Source organism: Rhinopithecus roxellana, chromosome 13 (assembly GCF_007565055.1).
Source record: "Rhinopithecus roxellana isolate Shanxi Qingling chromosome 13, ASM756505v1, whole genome shotgun sequence".
In the NCBI taxonomy this organism is placed as follows: domain Eukaryota; kingdom Metazoa; phylum Chordata; class Mammalia; order Primates; family Cercopithecidae; genus Rhinopithecus; species Rhinopithecus roxellana.
In genome coordinates this window covers 1,113,113-1,132,177 of record NC_044561.1, presented here as the reverse complement: position 1 = coordinate 1,132,177, position 19,065 = coordinate 1,113,113, and the positions used below count along the sequence as shown (strand labels likewise).

Here is a 19,065-nt window from a genome sequence, read left to right as displayed (position 1 = left end):
CTCTTCAAAAGGAGTGTGTATATTTGCTACTTCCAACTCCTCATCTCCCAACCCTTCCCACCAGGCACACCATGGGCTGCAGCTCCCAGGGGTCATCTCAGCCTGACCTGCCCTGGGGATCCCCCTCCCACTGGAACACCTTCATTTTGGCTCCAGAACATCCTTCCTCCGTTTGTCCTCCCACTGCCCTGGCTTCTCCTCCTCAGTCTGTTGTGTTGGTTCCTCCCACACCCCAGTCCCCTACAGGTTTAGAATGTTTCCTTTTCAGTGAGGTCTTTCTCATCACCATACCTTACATTAATCTCTCACCCGCAGCGCCCCATCTCTCCTCTCTGTTTTCATGTTCTGTACAGCACTTACCATCATCTGGCACACTGCAGGTCTTAATTATTTTGTTCTTTTGTTTGTGTCCCCCTCGAATAGAATGTAAGCTCCCTGAGGGCAGGGGTAGGTGTCTGTTCTGCCCACTACCATGTCCCCAGTGCGCAGGACGGGGCCCAGCACAGTACTAGATGTTCAGTAAAGCTTTTGAATGAATGAATGAATATGTAATATTGAAACCATAACCACTCATGTCTAATATGCAATGTGTGGTAATTTTTACAAATCTTGAAAGAAGCCCCCTATCAGATTGCAGTCGGAGGACAAATGTGTATTTCCTAAATCCCCTTCACTTCTAAAATATTTCCTTTGCGATACGGCTGCTGTGGTGCATACCCCATTCCTTTTCCCATCCCCGTTACATTTCCCACACATGGCAGTGGTGTGTGTGGTAGTCTCTTGTTTAGCCCTGTAGAATTGTGTGGCAAATACTCAGGCAGAATTTCCAGGTCACCAGAAACTGCTGCTTTCAGCCCCCTCAGAGCACAGCCAACCTTCCCCCTCAGTCCCGGAGGGGGACTCAGTCTCCAATAAGTACCTCCTTCCTGCTACCCTTGTCTCAGGTTCCCAAATTCTAGAAAACACAGAGAATTGCTCACAAAGGAATCCAAAGCCAAGGCCTGATAGGCTTTTATCTTCAAGGAACATGCATATGAACCTTCTGGTGGCAGCAATTAGAGCAGCCACCTTGAAGCAATGTGACACAGTCCCACCTTTGGCCGCTGAGTGATTGCAGACACTCATTTTGCTTGTCTGTGGTCGAGAGAGGTCTCTGGCCTCCTGCCTCGAGGCTGCAGCCACAGCTTGCCTGGCCCTGTGTGTTTGACCTATTTCATACATGCCACGCTGTGTGCAGCTGTACCTCCAGGGGCTGCCACCCTGACCGTTCTGCTGATAGAGCGGTTTCTCCTGTTTCTTCTTTTCCACAGTAAAGATTATTTCCCAGCCTGGATTTTTGGGGTGGGCCCAGGATCTTGTATAGACGCCACTCTCTGGCTGCTGCCAGCCTCGCTCATTTCCAAGTGTGTACACTGGACTCCCTAGAAACACTGCAGCCTCTGCTAGGCACACTGAGCAAAGCCCCCTTGTGCTCCATGCCTGCCTAGGTGACGTGACACCCTGGGCTGTAACTCTCCTTTCATGCCCAGGGAGGAGCCTCTAGGCCACTGAGGCCTCAGTGCAGGCATGAGCACCCCAGGCCCTGCTCAGCCAGCTGCACCTGGTTGGCCCCAGTGCCTGAAGCCTTCCCTTCCCTCCCGGGTGCATCCTCTGTCCCCGCAGCTCTGGTCTATCTCTTCCGCAGCTGCCGGCAGGCGGCTGCCTCCTGCAGTGAGTCACTCCCACACTGCCCCATTTTGGTGCAGCGACACATTTCCATGATTGTTTCCCAGGCTGGAGAGAGACTTCTCCTGGAGAGAAGGAACAAAGAGGGTGAGTCAAGGGGAACGCGCCCTCGCCTTTCCTGAAAGCTGCCCAGAGCACTGGTTTGATTTCAAACAGCCCCTGGCCCCTCTTTGGTCTCTGTCTGCTCCCTATTGTACAGAGTCCCCAGCCTCTTTCCCTCTGGGTCACCTCTTCTTCATGTCTCCCTCCTGTCACTCCTGTGTCTCATCCTGATCCTCTTGTTTGATCTCGCCCCACAGATGGTTTCATGAAGGCCTTTCTCGACACCAGGCGGAGAACTTACTCATGGGCAAGGAGGTTGGTTTCTTCATCATCCGGGCCAGCCAGAGCTCCCCAGGGGACTTCTCCATCTCTGTCAGGTACTGACATTGGTCAGGTGACCATTCCTGACACCGCCCTGACCCTTCTCAGCCTGTTAACCTCCCAGAATGCTGAAGCCATGAAGGGACCTCTGGAAGATGACCCAGTGGTCAGAAGCATGGTGGCCTAGGGGCCAAGCATGGCAGCAGCTTCACAACTTGCTGTTCCCAGTGCCTCCCCAGAACACACGCACACCACTCCTTAGCACACTGGTGTGTATTCAAAATTATTTCTATGCCCGTCTGCCTCCCCTTCTAGCCCAGGTGCTTCTGAAAGGGCAGGATTTTCCTCTACTTCATCTTTATGCCTTTAACAGTGTCTTGCACAAAATAGAGACACTCAGTGAGTATTTGTGGAAGGAAGGAGGGGTAGGAGGAGGAGAACTCCCACTTGTCCAGATCCATCTGGGGGTTTAAATCTTAACCTTTTCTTTTATGATTGATGCATATCTGAAGAAGAGTCAGGGAAAAATAGAAATCTCAAGTCATTGCTGTAGGATGTACAGGGGCGGAAAAGGTGTGGCACCTTTCTTCGCCCATCAGAGGAGTCACAGCTGATACTCCTACAAGACAGGTTAACGAGGAGAGTGGACACATTTGTTTAATCAAAGACTCGTGTGACACAGAAGCCTTCAAAAATGAAGACTCAAAACCCAGGGAAAGCCGTCTATTTTTATGCTTAGGTTCGACAAAGGATAGACAGCCCTGTTGAAATGGGATTGGACAAAGGGGGTTTGATCTAAGGTAACAGACTGAGGTGGGAAACTGAACAAGGCCTGTCCCAAGTTTGTTTTCTTTTTCTTTTTCTTTTTTTTTGGGGGGGGTGGGGGAACAAGGTCTTGATCTGTTGCCCAGGCTGGAGTGCAGTTGTGCAATCATCACTCACCACAGCCTCTGTGATCCAGGCTCAAGCCATCTTCCCACCTCAGCCTCTTGAGTAGCTGGGGATACAGGTGCACACCACCACACCTGGCTAATATTATTTTTTCAACTTATTTTTTTGTAGAGACTGGGTCTTACTATGTTGCCTGGGCTGATCTCAAACTCCTGGCTTTAAGCAATCCTCCTGCCTTGGCCTCTCTAATAGTGACCTTTCTAGTCTCTCTGACCCACTGTGGGGAAGAGGAATTCCAATTTCTATGACTCACTCACGGGGAGAAAGAGGAGAGGGAGACAGGAGGTCAGGAAAAGGCCAAAGGAAGACTTTGCTTCCAAGGCTACTTGTGAAGCCTTCCAGTCTCCTTTGGTTCAAAGCACTCAGCATGCCAAGGGGTGTCATTTTCTGAGCCCCAACAAATACATATATAGTTGTAGGCAGCTGAACAAAAAGAAAGGCTACTTCAACACAGTACAGTACAACAAAACCGAAAACAAGAGAACAGAGCCAAGGAGGGCCAGGAGTGGGGGAGGACTGTAACAGCGAAATCTCACTAAGGTGCAGCACCCCATAGGAAGTGACTCAGTCCATGTGTAGACATTACACAGCCCCAAACTCAGAAGCCCAATTCGGAACACTGTGTGTGGTCAGCATGTTGGGGATCGCAAGTCACGTATCAGACTTGACCACATGTGAAACTGCAAGAATATAATGCTGTTAGCAGATCAGGAGAAGTACAGTAAAACGTTACTGTCAGGTTATTGACAGGAAATACCGATCTGGTTGATTCAATATATTTTGAAAGGCATGTGGCTTTGTTTTAAGGACAGAAATCCAATCTCAAGTAATAAACTGTGGCCACTTTGCTATTTAGAAAGAATGGATATTTGAAAGGATAGGTAGGAAGGACTTAAAAATAACAGGTCAACAATTTGTATGCCTGCATACCTTTAAAGTGGTCTCTTTAGCATTGCCCTTGCAATCTTGCTTAAACTCTTAATTTTCCTCAAGAAAAACCTTATTTTCATAACTTGGAGAATGGTAAGCTTTAGTTCAGGCCAATATTGATGTATCACAAATTCTAATCTTGTTAGGTCTTAATTAATGAAATTTGGCTCCATTAACATATATTACAAGTCGGGGTTGGGCACTGTGGCTCATGCCTGCAACCTCAGCATTTTGGGAGGCTGAGGTGGGAGGATTGCTTGAGCCAACGAGTTGGGAGACCAGCCAGGGCAACATAACGAGACCTCATCTCTACTAAAAATAAAAAAATTAACCCATTGCGGTGGCACGTGCCTGTGGTCCCAGCTACTTGGAAGGCTGAGGTAAAGGGATCGCTGGGGCCTGGGAGGTTGAGGCTGTGGTGAGCCAAGGTCATGCCACTGCACTCTAGCCTGGGTGACAGAGCAAGATCCTGTCTCAAAAGAAAAAGATTATTTACATATATTATATACATATATAATTAGAAAAAACAATTATACATATATTATATTTAACATGTATGTATATATGTTACAAGTCAAATCTATTTCTTAAGCCTCCCCTCTCTACCCCATCATAAACTTGACCAAGTAATTTGTTAGACTGAGGGGTATCTCTTGGGCCTTTGGTTTGCATGAAGATGACTCTGGCTTTTTCAGCTAGAAACTATGGTTTTTGTGGTTTTGTTGGTTTTTTGAGACAGACTCTCGCTCTGTCACCCAGGCTGGAGTGCAGTGGCGCGATCCCGGCTCCCTGCAACCTCCGCCGCCCAGGTTCACAGCGATTCTCATGCCTTGGCCTCCCGAGTAGCTGGGACCACAGGTTCGCACCACCACGCCTGGCTAATTTGTGTGTGTGTGGTTGTTTTTAGTAGAGACGGGGTTTCGTCATGTTGGCCAAGCTGGCCTTGAACTCCTGGCCTCATGTGATCCGCCCACCTCAGCCTCCCAAAGTGCTACGATTATAGGCGTGACCCACTGTGCCTGGACCCAGAACTATGTTTTATATTTGTTTTATTAAAGTGAATTCTACAGAACAGTCAGCCTTGACTTCTACCAAAGTCTTCCCCTGATATTGAGGCAATGAAGCTTCTAGTTATGGTAACAATTACCGTAATCATTATCACATCTTCTGCAGAAATGCAGTATAATATTTTCCAAAGCAAAATCATTGTTAATTATTTTTACATCTGTCATGGGCACAGATAATTAAGAGCTAATTGAAGTTCTATCACTCAGCATTTGTTAAGGGCCTAAAACACCAGATTTTGGAGTCCAGCGCCCTGAGTCGCATCCTTTCCTTTGTTCCTCTTCAGGCTTGAGACAATGGTCAGGCCATCTTTTCCCTGTAGACCCAGATGATCAGCAGCAACTCTCACATCCATCCTTATAGCTTATGAGAGTAAAAGGGTCAGTGTTTCACACTCTGAGTTCTTTGAGGTGGTGGATGAAAAATTATAATACCATAAGAATATTTCCTCCTCCTCACCCGGATGTGAAGGGTAATGACTTTGAGTTGATCCATGTTGTTTTAGAATGAAGAAAGTATCCGTTGGTGGCCAAAACCAAGGGGAAGACCACGCAGTGATTGCAATATGTTGATTACCACCCCAAATCAGTCAAGCAAGAGGCCACTTGTACAACCTTTGGCTTCACCCAGCTATGAGCAAATCTCAGCATATAAGATGAGACTGAGGGTCAGAATTTCCATGTCCTTCTTAACACAGATCCCTAGGCCGGGCGCGGTGGCTCAAGCCTGTAATCCCAGCACTTTGGGAGGCCGAGACGGGCGGATAACGAGGTCAGGAGATCGAGACCATCCTGGCTAACACGGTGAAACCCCGTCTCTACTAAAAATACAAAAAACTAGCCGGGCGAGGTGGCGGCGCCTGTAGTCCCAGCTACTCGGGAGGCTGAGGCAGGAGAATGGCGTGAACCCGGGAGGCGGAGCTTGCAGTGAGCTGAGATCTGGCCACTGCACTCCAGCCTGGGTGACAGAGCGAGACTCCGTCTCAAAAAAAAAAAACAAAAAAACAAAAAAACACAGATCCCTAAATCCATCCCTAAGAAACCTCCACTTACTCTCAGAGGTATCTTTACTCTCCAAGACCCTTTAAAATTCTTGACCTTTCTTTTACATCAGACAATTGGCATCACTAGTGCTGGTTTATTTTTAGATATAAATGTATGTCGTTTGAAAATAAACTTTACATCCAAAAGAGAATGACTTGGCAATAAAGTAAAACTGGATCTAATGGTAAAGGCTCAGTCCACCCTTCCTAGATGGATAAAATCCATGTTCTCTAGCCCTGGTTCAAATGTATCCCATCATTTGTGAGTCCAGACTGGCATCAGAAGGTGCTGATCTAAAAGAAGTTATCGTGTTTACGTGGTGTGACAGGCAAGCTCACTAGACTGGAGTCAGAGACTCAGGGTTCTGGCCTCAGTCCTGCCACTCAGCAGTGACCTTGGCCAAGCCCCTGAACCTCTCTGAACCTCAGTGTTCTCATCTGTAAAATGGAGAAGTAAGGCTAAACAATCTCCAAGATCCTTGCCAATTAAAACTCTATCATTTTGCTGGGCGCGGTGCCTCACGCCTGTAATCCCAGCACTTTGGGAGGCCGAGGCGGGTGGATCACCAGAGGTCTGGACTTCAAGACCAGCCTGACCAACATGGTGAAACCCCATCTTTACTAGAAATACAAAAAAGTTAGCCGGGTGTGATGGTAGGTGCCTGTAATCCCAGCTACTCAGGAGGCCGAGACAGGAGAATCGCTTGAACCTGGGAGGCAGAGTTTGCAGTGAACAGAGATGGCAGCACTGCACTCCAGCCTAGGCAACAGAGTGAGACTCCATTTCAAAAAAAAAAAAACTCTATATTTCATACAAAGCTATTTCGCCAAAAGCTGAAAACACTTTGTAACCTTATTTATGCAAAACATAAACCAAGATGATCCTTATTACGTAGAGAAAAAATGTGACATATTTCTTAGGAAAGAGAGCAGCTTCTTACCTGCCAGTGCTAGCTTATGAGCTTAAAAGAGATGGTTCAAAGTATTTCTGGTAACAGAAAGATAATAGGAGCTTGAAATGACCCCACTGACATCTTGCAAATAAATATTGTGAAAAGGTCCTTGATCTTTTAGTCGTTAAGGCACTTGGAACATGCTTTTCTTGTAAAAGGCTAGTTCCAGTGTCCAAGACAAATTTTAGCTCATCTGATTACCTTCTGCTGATGTAAATCCCCTCTAGCATAGCCTGTATCCTAAGTGGTCCATCCTGCAAAGCTCCTGCCGAAGCCTGACTGGGCTGGCCCACCTGCCCAGTGATGAATGAGTCATCCATATCTACATCTCCTGCCGAAAGAGGACTCCACCATCCCAGATGCGAGCAGCCTGGAGGTGGTGACATTATCACCGTGTAACATACAATTTCGTTTTGCCTTGATCTCCAGGCATGAGGATGACGTTCAACACTTCAAGGTCATGCGAGACAACAAGGGTAATTACTTTCTGTGGACTGAGAAGTTTCCATCCCTAAACAAGCTGGTGGACTACTACAGGACAAATTCCATCTCCAGACAGAAGCAGATCTTCCTTAGAGACAGAACCCGAGAAGACCAGGTATGCTCCAGGTCCGATCGACCCCAGTCTAGAGATTTTAGGCAGCCCAAGTTCTCACGGGAACCACAAGGAAAAATGCATAGGATGGGTAGATCCTCTGAGTATACTGAAAGACAGGGCTCAGAGCGCTGAGGTCAGATCTCAACTTAACACTTCCTAGTTGTGTGACTTTGGAAAGTTCTCTGAGCCTCAGTTTCCTCATCCATAAAGTAGGGATAATGGTAATATCTGCCTCCCAGGATGGCTGTGAAGGTTGGAGAAGATAATGTATCCCAAGCTACATGTCATTCCTCATCACACTGCACTCAACAAGCATCAGTTCTTACCACAGGTGCTGTTTTTTTGTTATTCATAGACATTGCTACACCAAAGTTTTCAACCTAGCTCAAGAGTTGTCCAAGATGAAGGAGTTGGGGGTGCTACAGACGGGGACATTAGGGAACAGCCTAGAGTTCAGGAATTAATTCAGCAGTTGGAGTTTTATGATGGGATTGGGAGTGGGGAGGACATGGGAGGAGAAAACTGCACTTGGAATTATTGCTGTTGGAACTGTTTGGAATACAGAGTATTGCTTTAAAAGGAAATGCGTCAGACAGACCTGGTATGAAATCCTGCTTTAATCACTTAGCTACCTGTATTCCCTAGCCAAGTTAAGAAACCTTCTGAGTATCAGTTTTCTCATCAGTAGAATGGAGAGAACAATAAAACCTCCCTCACTGGGCTGTTGTGAGGAGTAAATGAGTTACTACAGCTAAGCACTATCAGAGTCTGGTCCATATTAAGCACTAAGAAAATATTAACTTGCCTCCCATAAGTAAATTCACACATGCACATACACACTCTCTCTCTCTCACATACACACACACACATACACCAATTTATAAACTATTTTTCAAAGGAAATAACATGGTTATAAGAGACAGGTATCATGGGAAGAAGCATTCACTAGAATAGCTGAAATCCTAGGGACAGGTTATCTGAAAAGGTATTGAGACTGTGAAAGCAATGTGTGCTTTGGGGAAGTCAAGAAAATCCTTTTTCAAGTCCCTAGTTGCTTTTAAGCCTGAGAAGTTACTGCCAAAGGAGAAAAGAAGTTCCCACCAAATGCACACAGAAGTTGAGAAAGGAAAACAAAGGCTAGCCAAGACCTTGTGAATCACTCTAACCAGGAAACGAACAGAGGTATTAACTCACTAGGATGTGCATTCAGAGATAAGAGAAGCAATATAAAATTGCATTAAACGGGATTAAATGAGTTGGTATTTGTAAAGCGCTTAGAACAGTGGCCGGTATATGCCACAGCCACGGTCCTACGTAATTGTTTGTTAAATGAAAATAACAATATGGTATTTCTGGTTCGTAAGTTTTTTTTTTTTTTTTTTTTTTTGAGACGGAGTCTCGCTCTGTCCCCTGGGCTGGAGTGCAGTGGCCGGATCTCAGCTCACTGCAAGCTCCACCTCCCAGGTTTACACCATTCTCCTGCCTCAGCCTCCCGAGTAGCTGGGACTACAGGCGCCCGCCTCGTTGCCCGGCTAGTTTTTTGTATTTTTTTTAGTAGAGACGGGGTTTCACCGTGTTAGCCAGGATGGTCTCGATCTCCTGACCTCGTGATCCGCCCGTCTCGGCCTCCCAAAGTGCTGGGATTACAGGCTTGAGCCACCGCGCCCGGCCGCCGTAAGATTGTTTTAACATTAGGGGAATAGGCCTTACTTCTTCCCCAGCGGCAGGCCTGGTTCCCACGGCATTGCAAGAATGTTGCTGTTTAGGTCTCTATCACCAGGCCATAAATGACAGTTCAAAATCACGCAAAGTCAACAGTGGAGCTCATCTGGAGGGGAGGATGTCCAGCGGTGTGGCAACATGTGATAAGAAGGGGCAGCATTGTATCAGTAAAGTGGAATATTTCAGCTTGATTACACAGAGAAAAAACAAGCACCCTGGAAATGGATTAAATGGCTACCAGGCGGAAAGTGTTAGTCTGTGAACCAGAGGCCTGAACTCCTAAAACTGGGAGGATCTGAGAATATAGAGGCCACTTTGGAAAATGTGAAGGTCTGAAGTATCAATTCTCTTTCAGCTGCCCCCACCCACCAGCTATTTCTTGGAGCCAGAATGAGCAGGGTCCGGGAACAACTGCCCGAGGGTGGGGTAGGGCCAGAAGATCAGAGAGGAGGACGCATCTGCAGCATCTCTCTTCTCTCTCCCAGGGTCAACGGGGCAACAGCCTGGACCGGCGGTCCCAGGGAGGCCCACACCTCAGTGGGGCTGTGGGAGAAGAAATCCGGCCTTCGATGAACCGGAAGCTGTCGGATCACCCCCCAGCCCTTCCCCTGCAGCAGCACCAGCACCAGCTACAGCCTCCGCAGTACGCCCCAGCGCCCCAGCAGCTGCAGCAGCCCCCACAGCAGCGGTATCTGCAGCACCACCATTTCCACCAGGTATCTGGAAAGAAGGCAGTGGGCACAATACGGTGGAAAGGAGAACCTGCCTCCCCTCCAGGCCTGGCCCGGCCTCTTTAGGTCTCAGAGAGTTCATGATGAAGACCCTGGACCCCCCCCGCAAATGGCAGAAATAGGGAAACTGCTCTTGGCAAAGACATCTCTGTGAATTAAATGACTCCCGCCTGAACGCGCACACACACACACACACACACACATACACACACACACACTCACACTCACACACACACACTTCCCCTGAGGACTCAGTGAACAATTGCTTCATTTTCCTATCAGCACACTTCCAAATCTATTCATGCCCCTTAACCCATCTGGCTGTCGAGATCCACAAGAAAAAAAGGCTTAATACCCACAACAGAGCCTTGTTTATTACTTATTTATCCGCCCCCACCCTTGTTCCCGATGGGTTTTCAGGCAGCTTACTGAGATGGACAATACGTTCATCGTTCCTGAATTCCTTAGCAGGGCACACAAAGTCTTTTGTGAGCTGCCAGAATCTATTTCCCCAGCCTCATCCCTGCTGCCTCCCACCGACTCCCCGTGCAAACATACATTCCAGCAGCCCCACACTACCTTAGTTACCCGAATGGTCCATTGCGTTTCCTCTCATGCCTTTGTGGTGTTTTATATGATGATCCCTCTGCCTGATGAGCCCTGTCCTGGGCAGTCCTACCCCTCCTCTAAGCTGGAGTTCAAGCATCACCTCCTCTGTGAAGCCTTTCTTGATTTCCTGGGCAGACACCAACATTTCTTCTCTCTGCTCACTTACCACTTAAATGCGCATGGTTCCCCCTCTAAATGGAAGCTCTATGAAGCCAGAGACCTTCTTTTTCCAGCTATATTTCCCTTGTGTCTGCTACTGGACACATGGTAGGTGCCTGATAAATATTTCTTGACTGAATAAATAAAACCCACCTTTGCCTTCTTTGCCTTCAGAATCTAAGGTCCCTTTAGACCTTAGGTCCTCCTCCCCCTCAGCGTGGAAGGTTTATTGTCATCACCAGTAAGTATTCCTGGAATATACCAGCTGTGTGGATGGCATCTGAGCAAGGCACTGGGGGAACCGGTGGGAGATGTCCTGGCAGCGGGATGACCGGTCTTCTGTTGTATGTTCCTAGGAACGCCGAGGAGGCAGCCTTGACATAAACGATGGGCACTGTGGCACCAGCCTGGGCAGTGAAATGAATGCGGCCCTTATGCATCGGAGACACACAGACCCAGTGCAGCTCCAGGCAGCAGGGGTATGAGAACCATCCCTCTCTGGGATCCCTGAGGAAAGGCCCCGGAACAGAGCTCAATGGAGAAGATGAGGCAGGAGAAACTCAAACCACACAGATCTGGCTGGGCACGGTGGCTCACTCCTGTAATCCCAACAGTTTGGGAGGCCGAGGCAGGTGGATCACCTGAGGTCAGGAGTTTGAGACCAGACTGGCCAACATGGTGAAATCTCATGTCTACAGAAAAATACAAAAAATTAGCCGAGCGTGGTGGCAGATGCCGGTAATCCCAGCTACTCGGGAGGCTGAGGCAGGAGAATCGCTTGAACCCAGGAGGCGGAGGTTGCAGCGAGCCGAGATTGCGCCATTGTACTCCATCCTGGGCAACAAAAGAGAAACTCCATCTCAAAAAAAAAAAAAAAAAAAAAAACCGCATACACAGATCAAATGAGAGGGGATGGAATGTTTGGGGAGGCCTGGGGCTGAGCCAGCACCGTCCAGTCTGTTGATCTCAGTCTGGTACCTGCCAGGCCTTCCCTGTTCTCATAGTCCTCGGTTCTGGTTCTTTATCGTCTTTATCATAGTCCTTTACCATTGCCTTTATCATTGCATCTTTTTTTTGTTTTGTTTTTTGAGACAGGGTCTCACTCTGACTCCCAGGTTTGAGTGCAGTGGCACAATCACGGCTCACTGCAGATTCAAACTCCTAGGCTCAAGTGATCCTCCTGCCTCAGCTTCCCAAGCAGCTAGGTATACTATTTGTAGCGATAAGCTCTCACTATATTGCCCAGGCTGGTCTGGAACTCCTGGGCTCAAGCAATCCTCCTACCTCAGCCTCCCAAAGTGCTGGGATTACAGGTGTGAGCCACCGTGCCTGGCCTGTGATCCATCTTGACTCATGACTTGATTGCCCTAACACCAAGGGCTATTCTTTGGGGCATGTTGCCATTCTGTTTGTCACTCAAAGAAGATAAAAATACCACGTATTGATGTGGAGAGAGTGGTTCTCAGGGAGTCTCTTCAGGCTTTGGACAGTAACATCTGTTGGTGAAAGTCCTGAGTCTCCAGAGTGACGCTGGTGCATTCTGGGAACTTCTTGCTCAGGCCTGTGCAGAGGTATCTGATTTAAATTGCAGCAGGGTAGCCGGGCATGGTGGCTCACACTTGTAGTTCCAGCTACTTGGGAGGCCAAGGCAGGAGGATTGCTTGAGGCCAAAGATTCAAAACCAGTCTGAGCAACATAGTGAGACCCCATCTCTACAAAAAAGATTTTTTAAGCTGCAGAGGGGTCAGCCTTCAGGGGATGTTGCTCTCAAAGGACTTGGATGTGGTAGGAGGAGCCAGCAGACCCTCCCCTGCCTGCCCAGCCCACAGCTCAGCAGAGCCTCTTCTGTGCTTCTCCCAACAGCGAGTGCGGTGGGCCCGGGCGCTGTACGACTTTGAGGCCCTGGAGGATGACGAGCTGGGGTTCCACAGCGGGGAGGTGGTGGAGGTCCTGGATAGCTCCAACCCGTCCTGGTGGACCGGCCGCCTGCACAACAAGCTGGGCCTCTTCCCTGCCAACTACGTGGCACCCATGACCCGATGAACCCTTCAGGGGACAGAAGCTTTTTGTCTGGAGCCGCCCACAAGGAAGGGGGCAAGGAAAAAAGGCTGGACTCCATGACTATATATACATACATCTATCTGCATCTGCCTGTGTACACACAACATTTATACTAGTAATTTATTGGCAATTGGGCTGGTAATTAGTTGATGCAAAAGGGAACTCAGGTGGAGAAGAATATTCACAGTTGCTTTTCTGCTCCCCTCAGGGGTGTGTGGAAGGCAGTGGGGGAGTTGGGAGGGGGGCAGGGAGATGAAATGGAGCTTCATCCTGGCCTTCAGCTGTCATTGCTTCCTCCTTGTCTTGGGAATTTTCACGGAGAACAGCTAAGCAGAGACCGCACCTCGGCATTGGACACAGAACAACAGGGTGGGGTTGAATATGGTGGGGCACGTTCTAGCTGACCTGCAAGCCCCGCTCACCTGGAGGGCTTGCAGGGCAGCTCTCCTCCTATTCTCCAAGGGGTGGGCACTGCTGCATTGGGAATTAAGGTGCAGCTCAGTGCCACGGGCAGCCAAGCCAGTCTGAGCAGGGATGTGGAGGCAGGATGGGGTTGGAGAGACTCTGCCTGTGCGAGGCTGGCCTTCTAGTCAACACCTAGCTGAGACATTCATCTCTGTTCAAATTAATATTCCTTGGGTCTTTCAAATGAATGTTCCAATGTGAGGAGCCAAGTCCTGGGAAATTGGGGGATTTTCCACGATCCCTAAGCAGCTTATTCAGTGTAACCTCTATTTCCCCAGCTATGAAGGAAATAGCATCCTAGATTCCATAAAGTGCTTGGAGAAGCTCTGGCTGAGAATGCTGAATGTTAGAGTCATTGTTTTATGGTTACAAGAGTGTGTCTTCAGGGCCATGTTCATTTTCCCTCTTGAGTTTCTGTTTTGAAGATGCCTTGCCCGGTGGCATGGAAAGAAGCCCACTTGATAAGAGCACTGACTGTGGATTGGTTGACTAAATATGACCCCAGGTGGAAGCTGGCTTTGACAGGAGCTCCCTGTTCAGTCTGACCATAGCTGTCCCCCTGCCACCCAAGAGTTGCACCTGGAGTAAGGAACCCCACCATGGCTGTCCCTCTCCATCCCCTCAAGCTAGAATCACGTGTCCAAGTGCTCACCCTGCAGGTGCGCAGCACACGTCAGCCTGGCCAGGGACGAAGGAAACACTGGAGAGGAAGCTCAGGGCCTTAGAGGAGGCCATGCACAAACCCTTTCTTCACCAAGGGCACTTGGAGTTTGTGGGTGTGGGTGTGTACTCCTGCGGGTGTGCACATGTGTGCTTGCAAGCACATATGTGTGCACTCCTATGTGTATACATGTGTGCTTGTGTGTGCATATGTGTGCATTCCTGTATGTGTGGGCATGTGTGCTCATGCATCTGTGTGTGTCTGTGTGATGAGACAGGAAAGAGGGGTGAAAGTGTTGGTGAGGGAGCCTGGAAGTTTTCTCTTCCGCAGCCTCTCTTGCTCTAAGGAGGGATGGGGTTGGGGGCAGCCATTATTGCAGGTGATTGGAGAAGAAAGATTTTCTGACTCAGAAGTAACGGCCAGTGTAGCACAAGCAGTGTCCCTTGTGACTCTGATTCTACAGTTCTCTGATCCCCATGTTTCCTTTAGAGGAAAGAGGAAAAAAGGAACTCATGGTGGGTATAGGGAGGGAAAAGAAAATAGCCTGGTGGAGGCAGGTGGGGAGTCGAGCCTGAGGAAGCAGTGCCTGCAGCTTTTGGAAGTGAAAGCAGAGAGAGGGAAAGGTAGCTAAGATGTCCAGGAGTATCAAGGGGCAGCGTGAGAGGCACAGGGGGAGGAAAGGGAGAGGGTGAGTAGGGCCAGGGAAGAGAGCGGTGTGGAGTTGGTGGGCAGACAGTGCAGGAGGAGGGCCAGGCAGTGGGGAGAGGAAGAATCAGAGCAGAGAAACCGCTGCTACGGAAGGCAGGGAGCAAAGAAGCATAAGAAAAAGAACAAGAGAAAGAACAAAGGCAGAGAAGACCTCCTCAGCTATTTTGGTGCTAGGTAATGTGAAATGCTGCAGTAAATAAAAGCCAAAAGTAATATTTGATTTTACAATATTTACAAACCATATGCTTTAAACAGCCCACAAACTTCATCCAGTTGTCTGATGATGTGGGAGGACCGGCTCTAGTTAGACAGAGGTACGTGATTGGATTCTGGTGGAGATTTTATGCCTTGAAAGACTTCTCAAGAAAGCGGTAATAAAACAAAGTGTCCTTGTTTGGCCAGGCTGTCTCTGGTGTCTGTGTCGCATAGCCCTCAGGTAGAGAATGAGAATGAGACCAAGGGGTGACAGGCGTCATCAGCCTGCAGGAGCTGACCCCATGGGCAGGGCGGTATGAGCAGAGCTTTCAGAACCCCTGCAACTTGGTGTTCTGTTCTAGCTAAAGCTACTGAAGAGTATTTTGTACTGAGATGCCAAAGCATCCTTCCCTTGCTCGTCAGCATGCCTCCATTCAGAAGGAAGTGGGAAAGTCACCCAAACACCCACAAGGCACGAGGGCTGTTAGCAGCCAGGTAAAGAGGACAAGAACCAAACTGTCCACGTTATGAACGGGCGGGGGAAAGGGAGCTCAACCCCCCTCAGCCTCTGGTGCTGCCAGGGGGAGCCCCTCCCCCTGTCTCCCCACAGGCCCTAGTTTCTACCTGATAGCATTTCAGCACCAGAGGAGGGTCCAGCCAGCGACTCTCACCAGTCACACAACCAGCAGCCAACACATTGTCCCTGAGTTTAGCTGCAACATTCTGTGTGACTTGGGAGCTTGGAGCTTCCAGAGAAAAACCAGTTCCTGTTGGACCAGTGGTTGGGTTTTCCTCACCACTTGCTGTGCCTCACCGCATTTCAAATATCTGGCACCAGCCACTGCCCACCCACTTTTAGATGGCCCCAGGGTGATCTAACCATGGTGCTTCTCAAAATTTCAAGTGCCTACCAATTGCCTGGGGGTGGTGTTGAAATGCAGCCTCCAACTCGGTCCTGAATTTCTAACAAGCTTCCAGGTGCTATTACTGGGTACACATGTTAAGTAGCAAAGGCGAAAAACTTAGCAGTGAGCAAAACTCTAATTGGATTCTTCTTCTGAGGATATTCGGCCATTTTTCTTTGCTGCTGACGAATAGGTCACTTTGGCTTTGGGACAGGTGCAATTCAGAACTGTTGTTATTGACGTCATTCATATTGGGCGGCCCCGGTGACTTATTATTTTAGCATCTTTATCTCTATCTAGAGTTAAAAAAATGTAATGTGAGAGGAATTCAGATGAAATGCAAACAGGAATTTCCTATAACAATTACTATTTCCTAATAGTAATTATTTTAAACATGAGCAGAGGTTGCAGAAGTTGTAAACGTTTTGTCAGGAAATCTTTAGTCATAAAATTGACTCTGGTCAGATGTGGTCCTGGTTGAGGCAGGGGACTGTGCTCCCAGCTAACCTAAAACACAACAGCCCACCCTGGGGACAGATTGGCATGGCCGAAATATTTGCTGTTTGCCTTGTCTAAGCCAACATTTCAGCCCGTCTATACCAAGGCAAGGGTGTGAGAAAAACTTTGATTGTCTTCTTTCTAAAAAATGCTTCCTCAGTTCCTCCACTTTACTCCATCACCTTGGCCATGCCGCCATCGTCTCTTGCTTTGGTAATTGTCAGCTTTCATACCCTTCTCCCTGCATTCTCTCCTGTAATCCGGCCCTCCACACAGATGCCAAAGCGATCTTTGTAAAAATAAATCTGATCACATCACTCCCCTTCCTACTGGATTTAGGTTTAAGTCCGAAGTCCTAATGTGGCCCTGTGAAGTCTGGCCCCTGCCTCACTCCTCAGCCTCCTCTTCTGCCTCCCCTGCTCCTTGCTTTTATGCTCCTGCCTCACTGGCCTTTCAGCCTCCAAATAGCCAGGGATTTGTCCCCAAACCTTTCACACTTGCCATTCTCGCTGCCTGGAGGCACATCCCCTGCTACCCCTGCTAACTCTTGTTCATCTCCAGGTCTGGGTTGGTTTTTTGTTTGAGATGGGGTCTTGCTGTGTTGCCCAGGCTGGAATGCAGTGGCACAGTCTCAGCTCACTGCAGCCTCTGCCTCCCGAGTTCAAGGGATTCTTCTACCTCAGCCTCCTGAGTAGCTGGGATTACAGGGTCATGTCACCAGGCCTGGCTAATTTTTGCATTTTTGGTAGAGACAGGGTTTCACCGTGTTGGCCAGGGTGGTCTTGAACGCCTGACCTCAGGTGATCCACCCACCTTGGGTTCTCAAAGTGCTGGGATGATAGGTGCGAGCCACCATGCCTGGCCCACGTCTGGGTTTAAATGTCACTTCCAAACAGTCCTCTCCTGCCCCCTAATCTAAAATAATCCTTCCCCTAAGATGGTCTCATGAATCCTGTGCCTTTCCTGAATAGCACGTACACAGAGGATGATGCCAGACTGAGCTGTATGGCTATTAGCCTGTAAGCTCCATGGAGCAGGGGTCACCTCTGTTTTGTAAACCATTGTACACCCAGCATCTAGCACACAGAGGCTCAGTAAATATTTTTCTAATGAAGGAATGATTGGACCTGCTTCATCTCATCTATTTACTCGTTTTGTAACTCAACTGTCTTGGGCCTAACAGACCTATAGATGCAAACAAGGTCATATTTACAATGATATCCAGGTTCCAGTAGCTTTAGCCACTGTCTTCGAATTCTCCTCCAGTTAACTTCCTGGAGGCCAAGAGAGGGAGGCTGGTATCTCTCACGTGTTTAGGCACCAGTATACTCACACTTCCTACTCTGGTTCCAGTGCTCTGTTGCCCCACACATCCTCTGCTGACAATGCCTTCCTAGATACTGCAGATCCACTATGTACCACCTTTATCTGCGGGTGAATTGACCCGATCCTTCAGGACACCAAATCTGCTCTGCAGTCCCCATGACAGGAAGACTGGGGAAGAGGTAGAGGGGAGGATGGCCTGTGCCTAATTCTGAGAGGCACTGCTTGGACCCTGGCTCCCTCAGCATCTTCCATGAGCACAGCTGGCTCCCTTCTCAGCTGAGCCCTCCCTCCATCAGACAGAACAGGGTATACCAACCCTTCCCTCCATCTCTCTTCTCACTCTTCCCTGTTGCCTCTTTCTCCTGCTCAAAAGAAGGGGAATGTACCTACATGCTATCGTTGGCTCCCAGCTAACCTGAAATACAACAGCCCACACTGGGGACTGATTAGCATGGTCAAAATATTTGCCATTTTCTTTGTCTAAAGTCAACACTTCAGCCTGTCCATACCAAGGCAAGGGTGTCCCCTGCACCACACCATTTGTGCAGTAGATGCCACCTAGAAGCCCAGTAGCTGTGCTCCCACTCGTATTGTTTTAAGTTTTGCTATAATTAATTCATTAAATCAACAAATAATTACAAAGCACCTCTTCAGGGTCAGACACAATCAGCCATCGGGTTCTTCACATCTCTCAACTCTGTCCCTTCTCTGCACCCATTCCATAGCCACTGCCTTACTTCAAATCTTTCTCACTTCTTTCCCTGGTGACTACAGTAGTTTCAGCACTCGTCTCCCTGCCATCCTGGCTGGCCCCCTGTAATCCCCAGCCTCCAAGGCAGTCAGGGAGATCTTATTCACAGACAGGCTGATGATACCAAGCTCCTGCACAAATCCTTGGGTTTTCCATAGTCTTCAGGCTGGAGTTTAACCTCCTTAGCTTTGCACTAAAGGCCTTTTGTGATCTGCCTGCTGCCTTGTTTGTTCAGCCACATCTTCTACCTCTCCAGTCCCAAATACCCTTTACTTCAGTCCCTTAGAACGATATGTGGTTCCCAGAATGAGGCATGTTTTCTCGGACCTCTGAGCTGCCCATGTTCTGTTCTTTTTGCCTGGAATGCTTCCTCCCACTGTTTTGTCTAGACAAGTGCTGTCCATTAGGACTTTCTGTGATGAGGGAAAAGCTCTGTGTCTGATCCATCCAATGTGGTAGCCCCTAGCCACATGTGGCTACTGAATACTTGAAACGTGCCTGGTACAAATGACTGAAATAGCCACATGTGGCAAGGGACTATCTTATTGGGCAGCATGGGTCCAGACAACTGTTACTTTGAAATCCTTAGCTCGGGGCTCAAGGTCTCCACTGGGAAACCATCCCAATATTATGATTGACATAAGTGC

General features: G+C 48.5%; 1 protein-coding gene across 10 annotated transcripts in view; it reads left to right on the top strand.

The window, feature by feature from the left end:
- GRAP2 (GRB2 related adaptor protein 2) overlaps positions 1-15,142 on the top strand; it is a 73,749-nt gene extending 58,607 nt beyond the window's left edge. For 7 of the 10 annotated variants that reach the window (XM_030914284.1, XM_030914283.1, XM_030914281.1 and 4 more), the window contains 5 exons: positions 2,025-2,144; positions 7,459-7,627; positions 9,835-10,065; positions 11,205-11,327; positions 12,712-13,184. In XM_030914284.1, coding sequence (XP_030770144.1) covers positions 2,071-2,144; positions 7,459-7,627; positions 9,835-10,065; positions 11,205-11,327; positions 12,712-12,891 — 777 coding nt within the window. In that variant the 5' untranslated portion in view covers positions 2,025-2,070 and the 3' untranslated portion in view covers positions 12,892-13,184. Of the gene's footprint in view, positions 1-2,024; positions 2,145-7,458; positions 7,628-9,834; positions 10,066-11,204; positions 11,328-12,711 lie in introns of all 10 variants that reach the window. The other 3 variants (XM_030914277.1, XM_030914278.1, XM_030914285.1) reach the window with 1 other exon arrangement.
- The last annotated feature ends 3,923 nt before the right edge of the window (positions 15,143-19,065 follow it).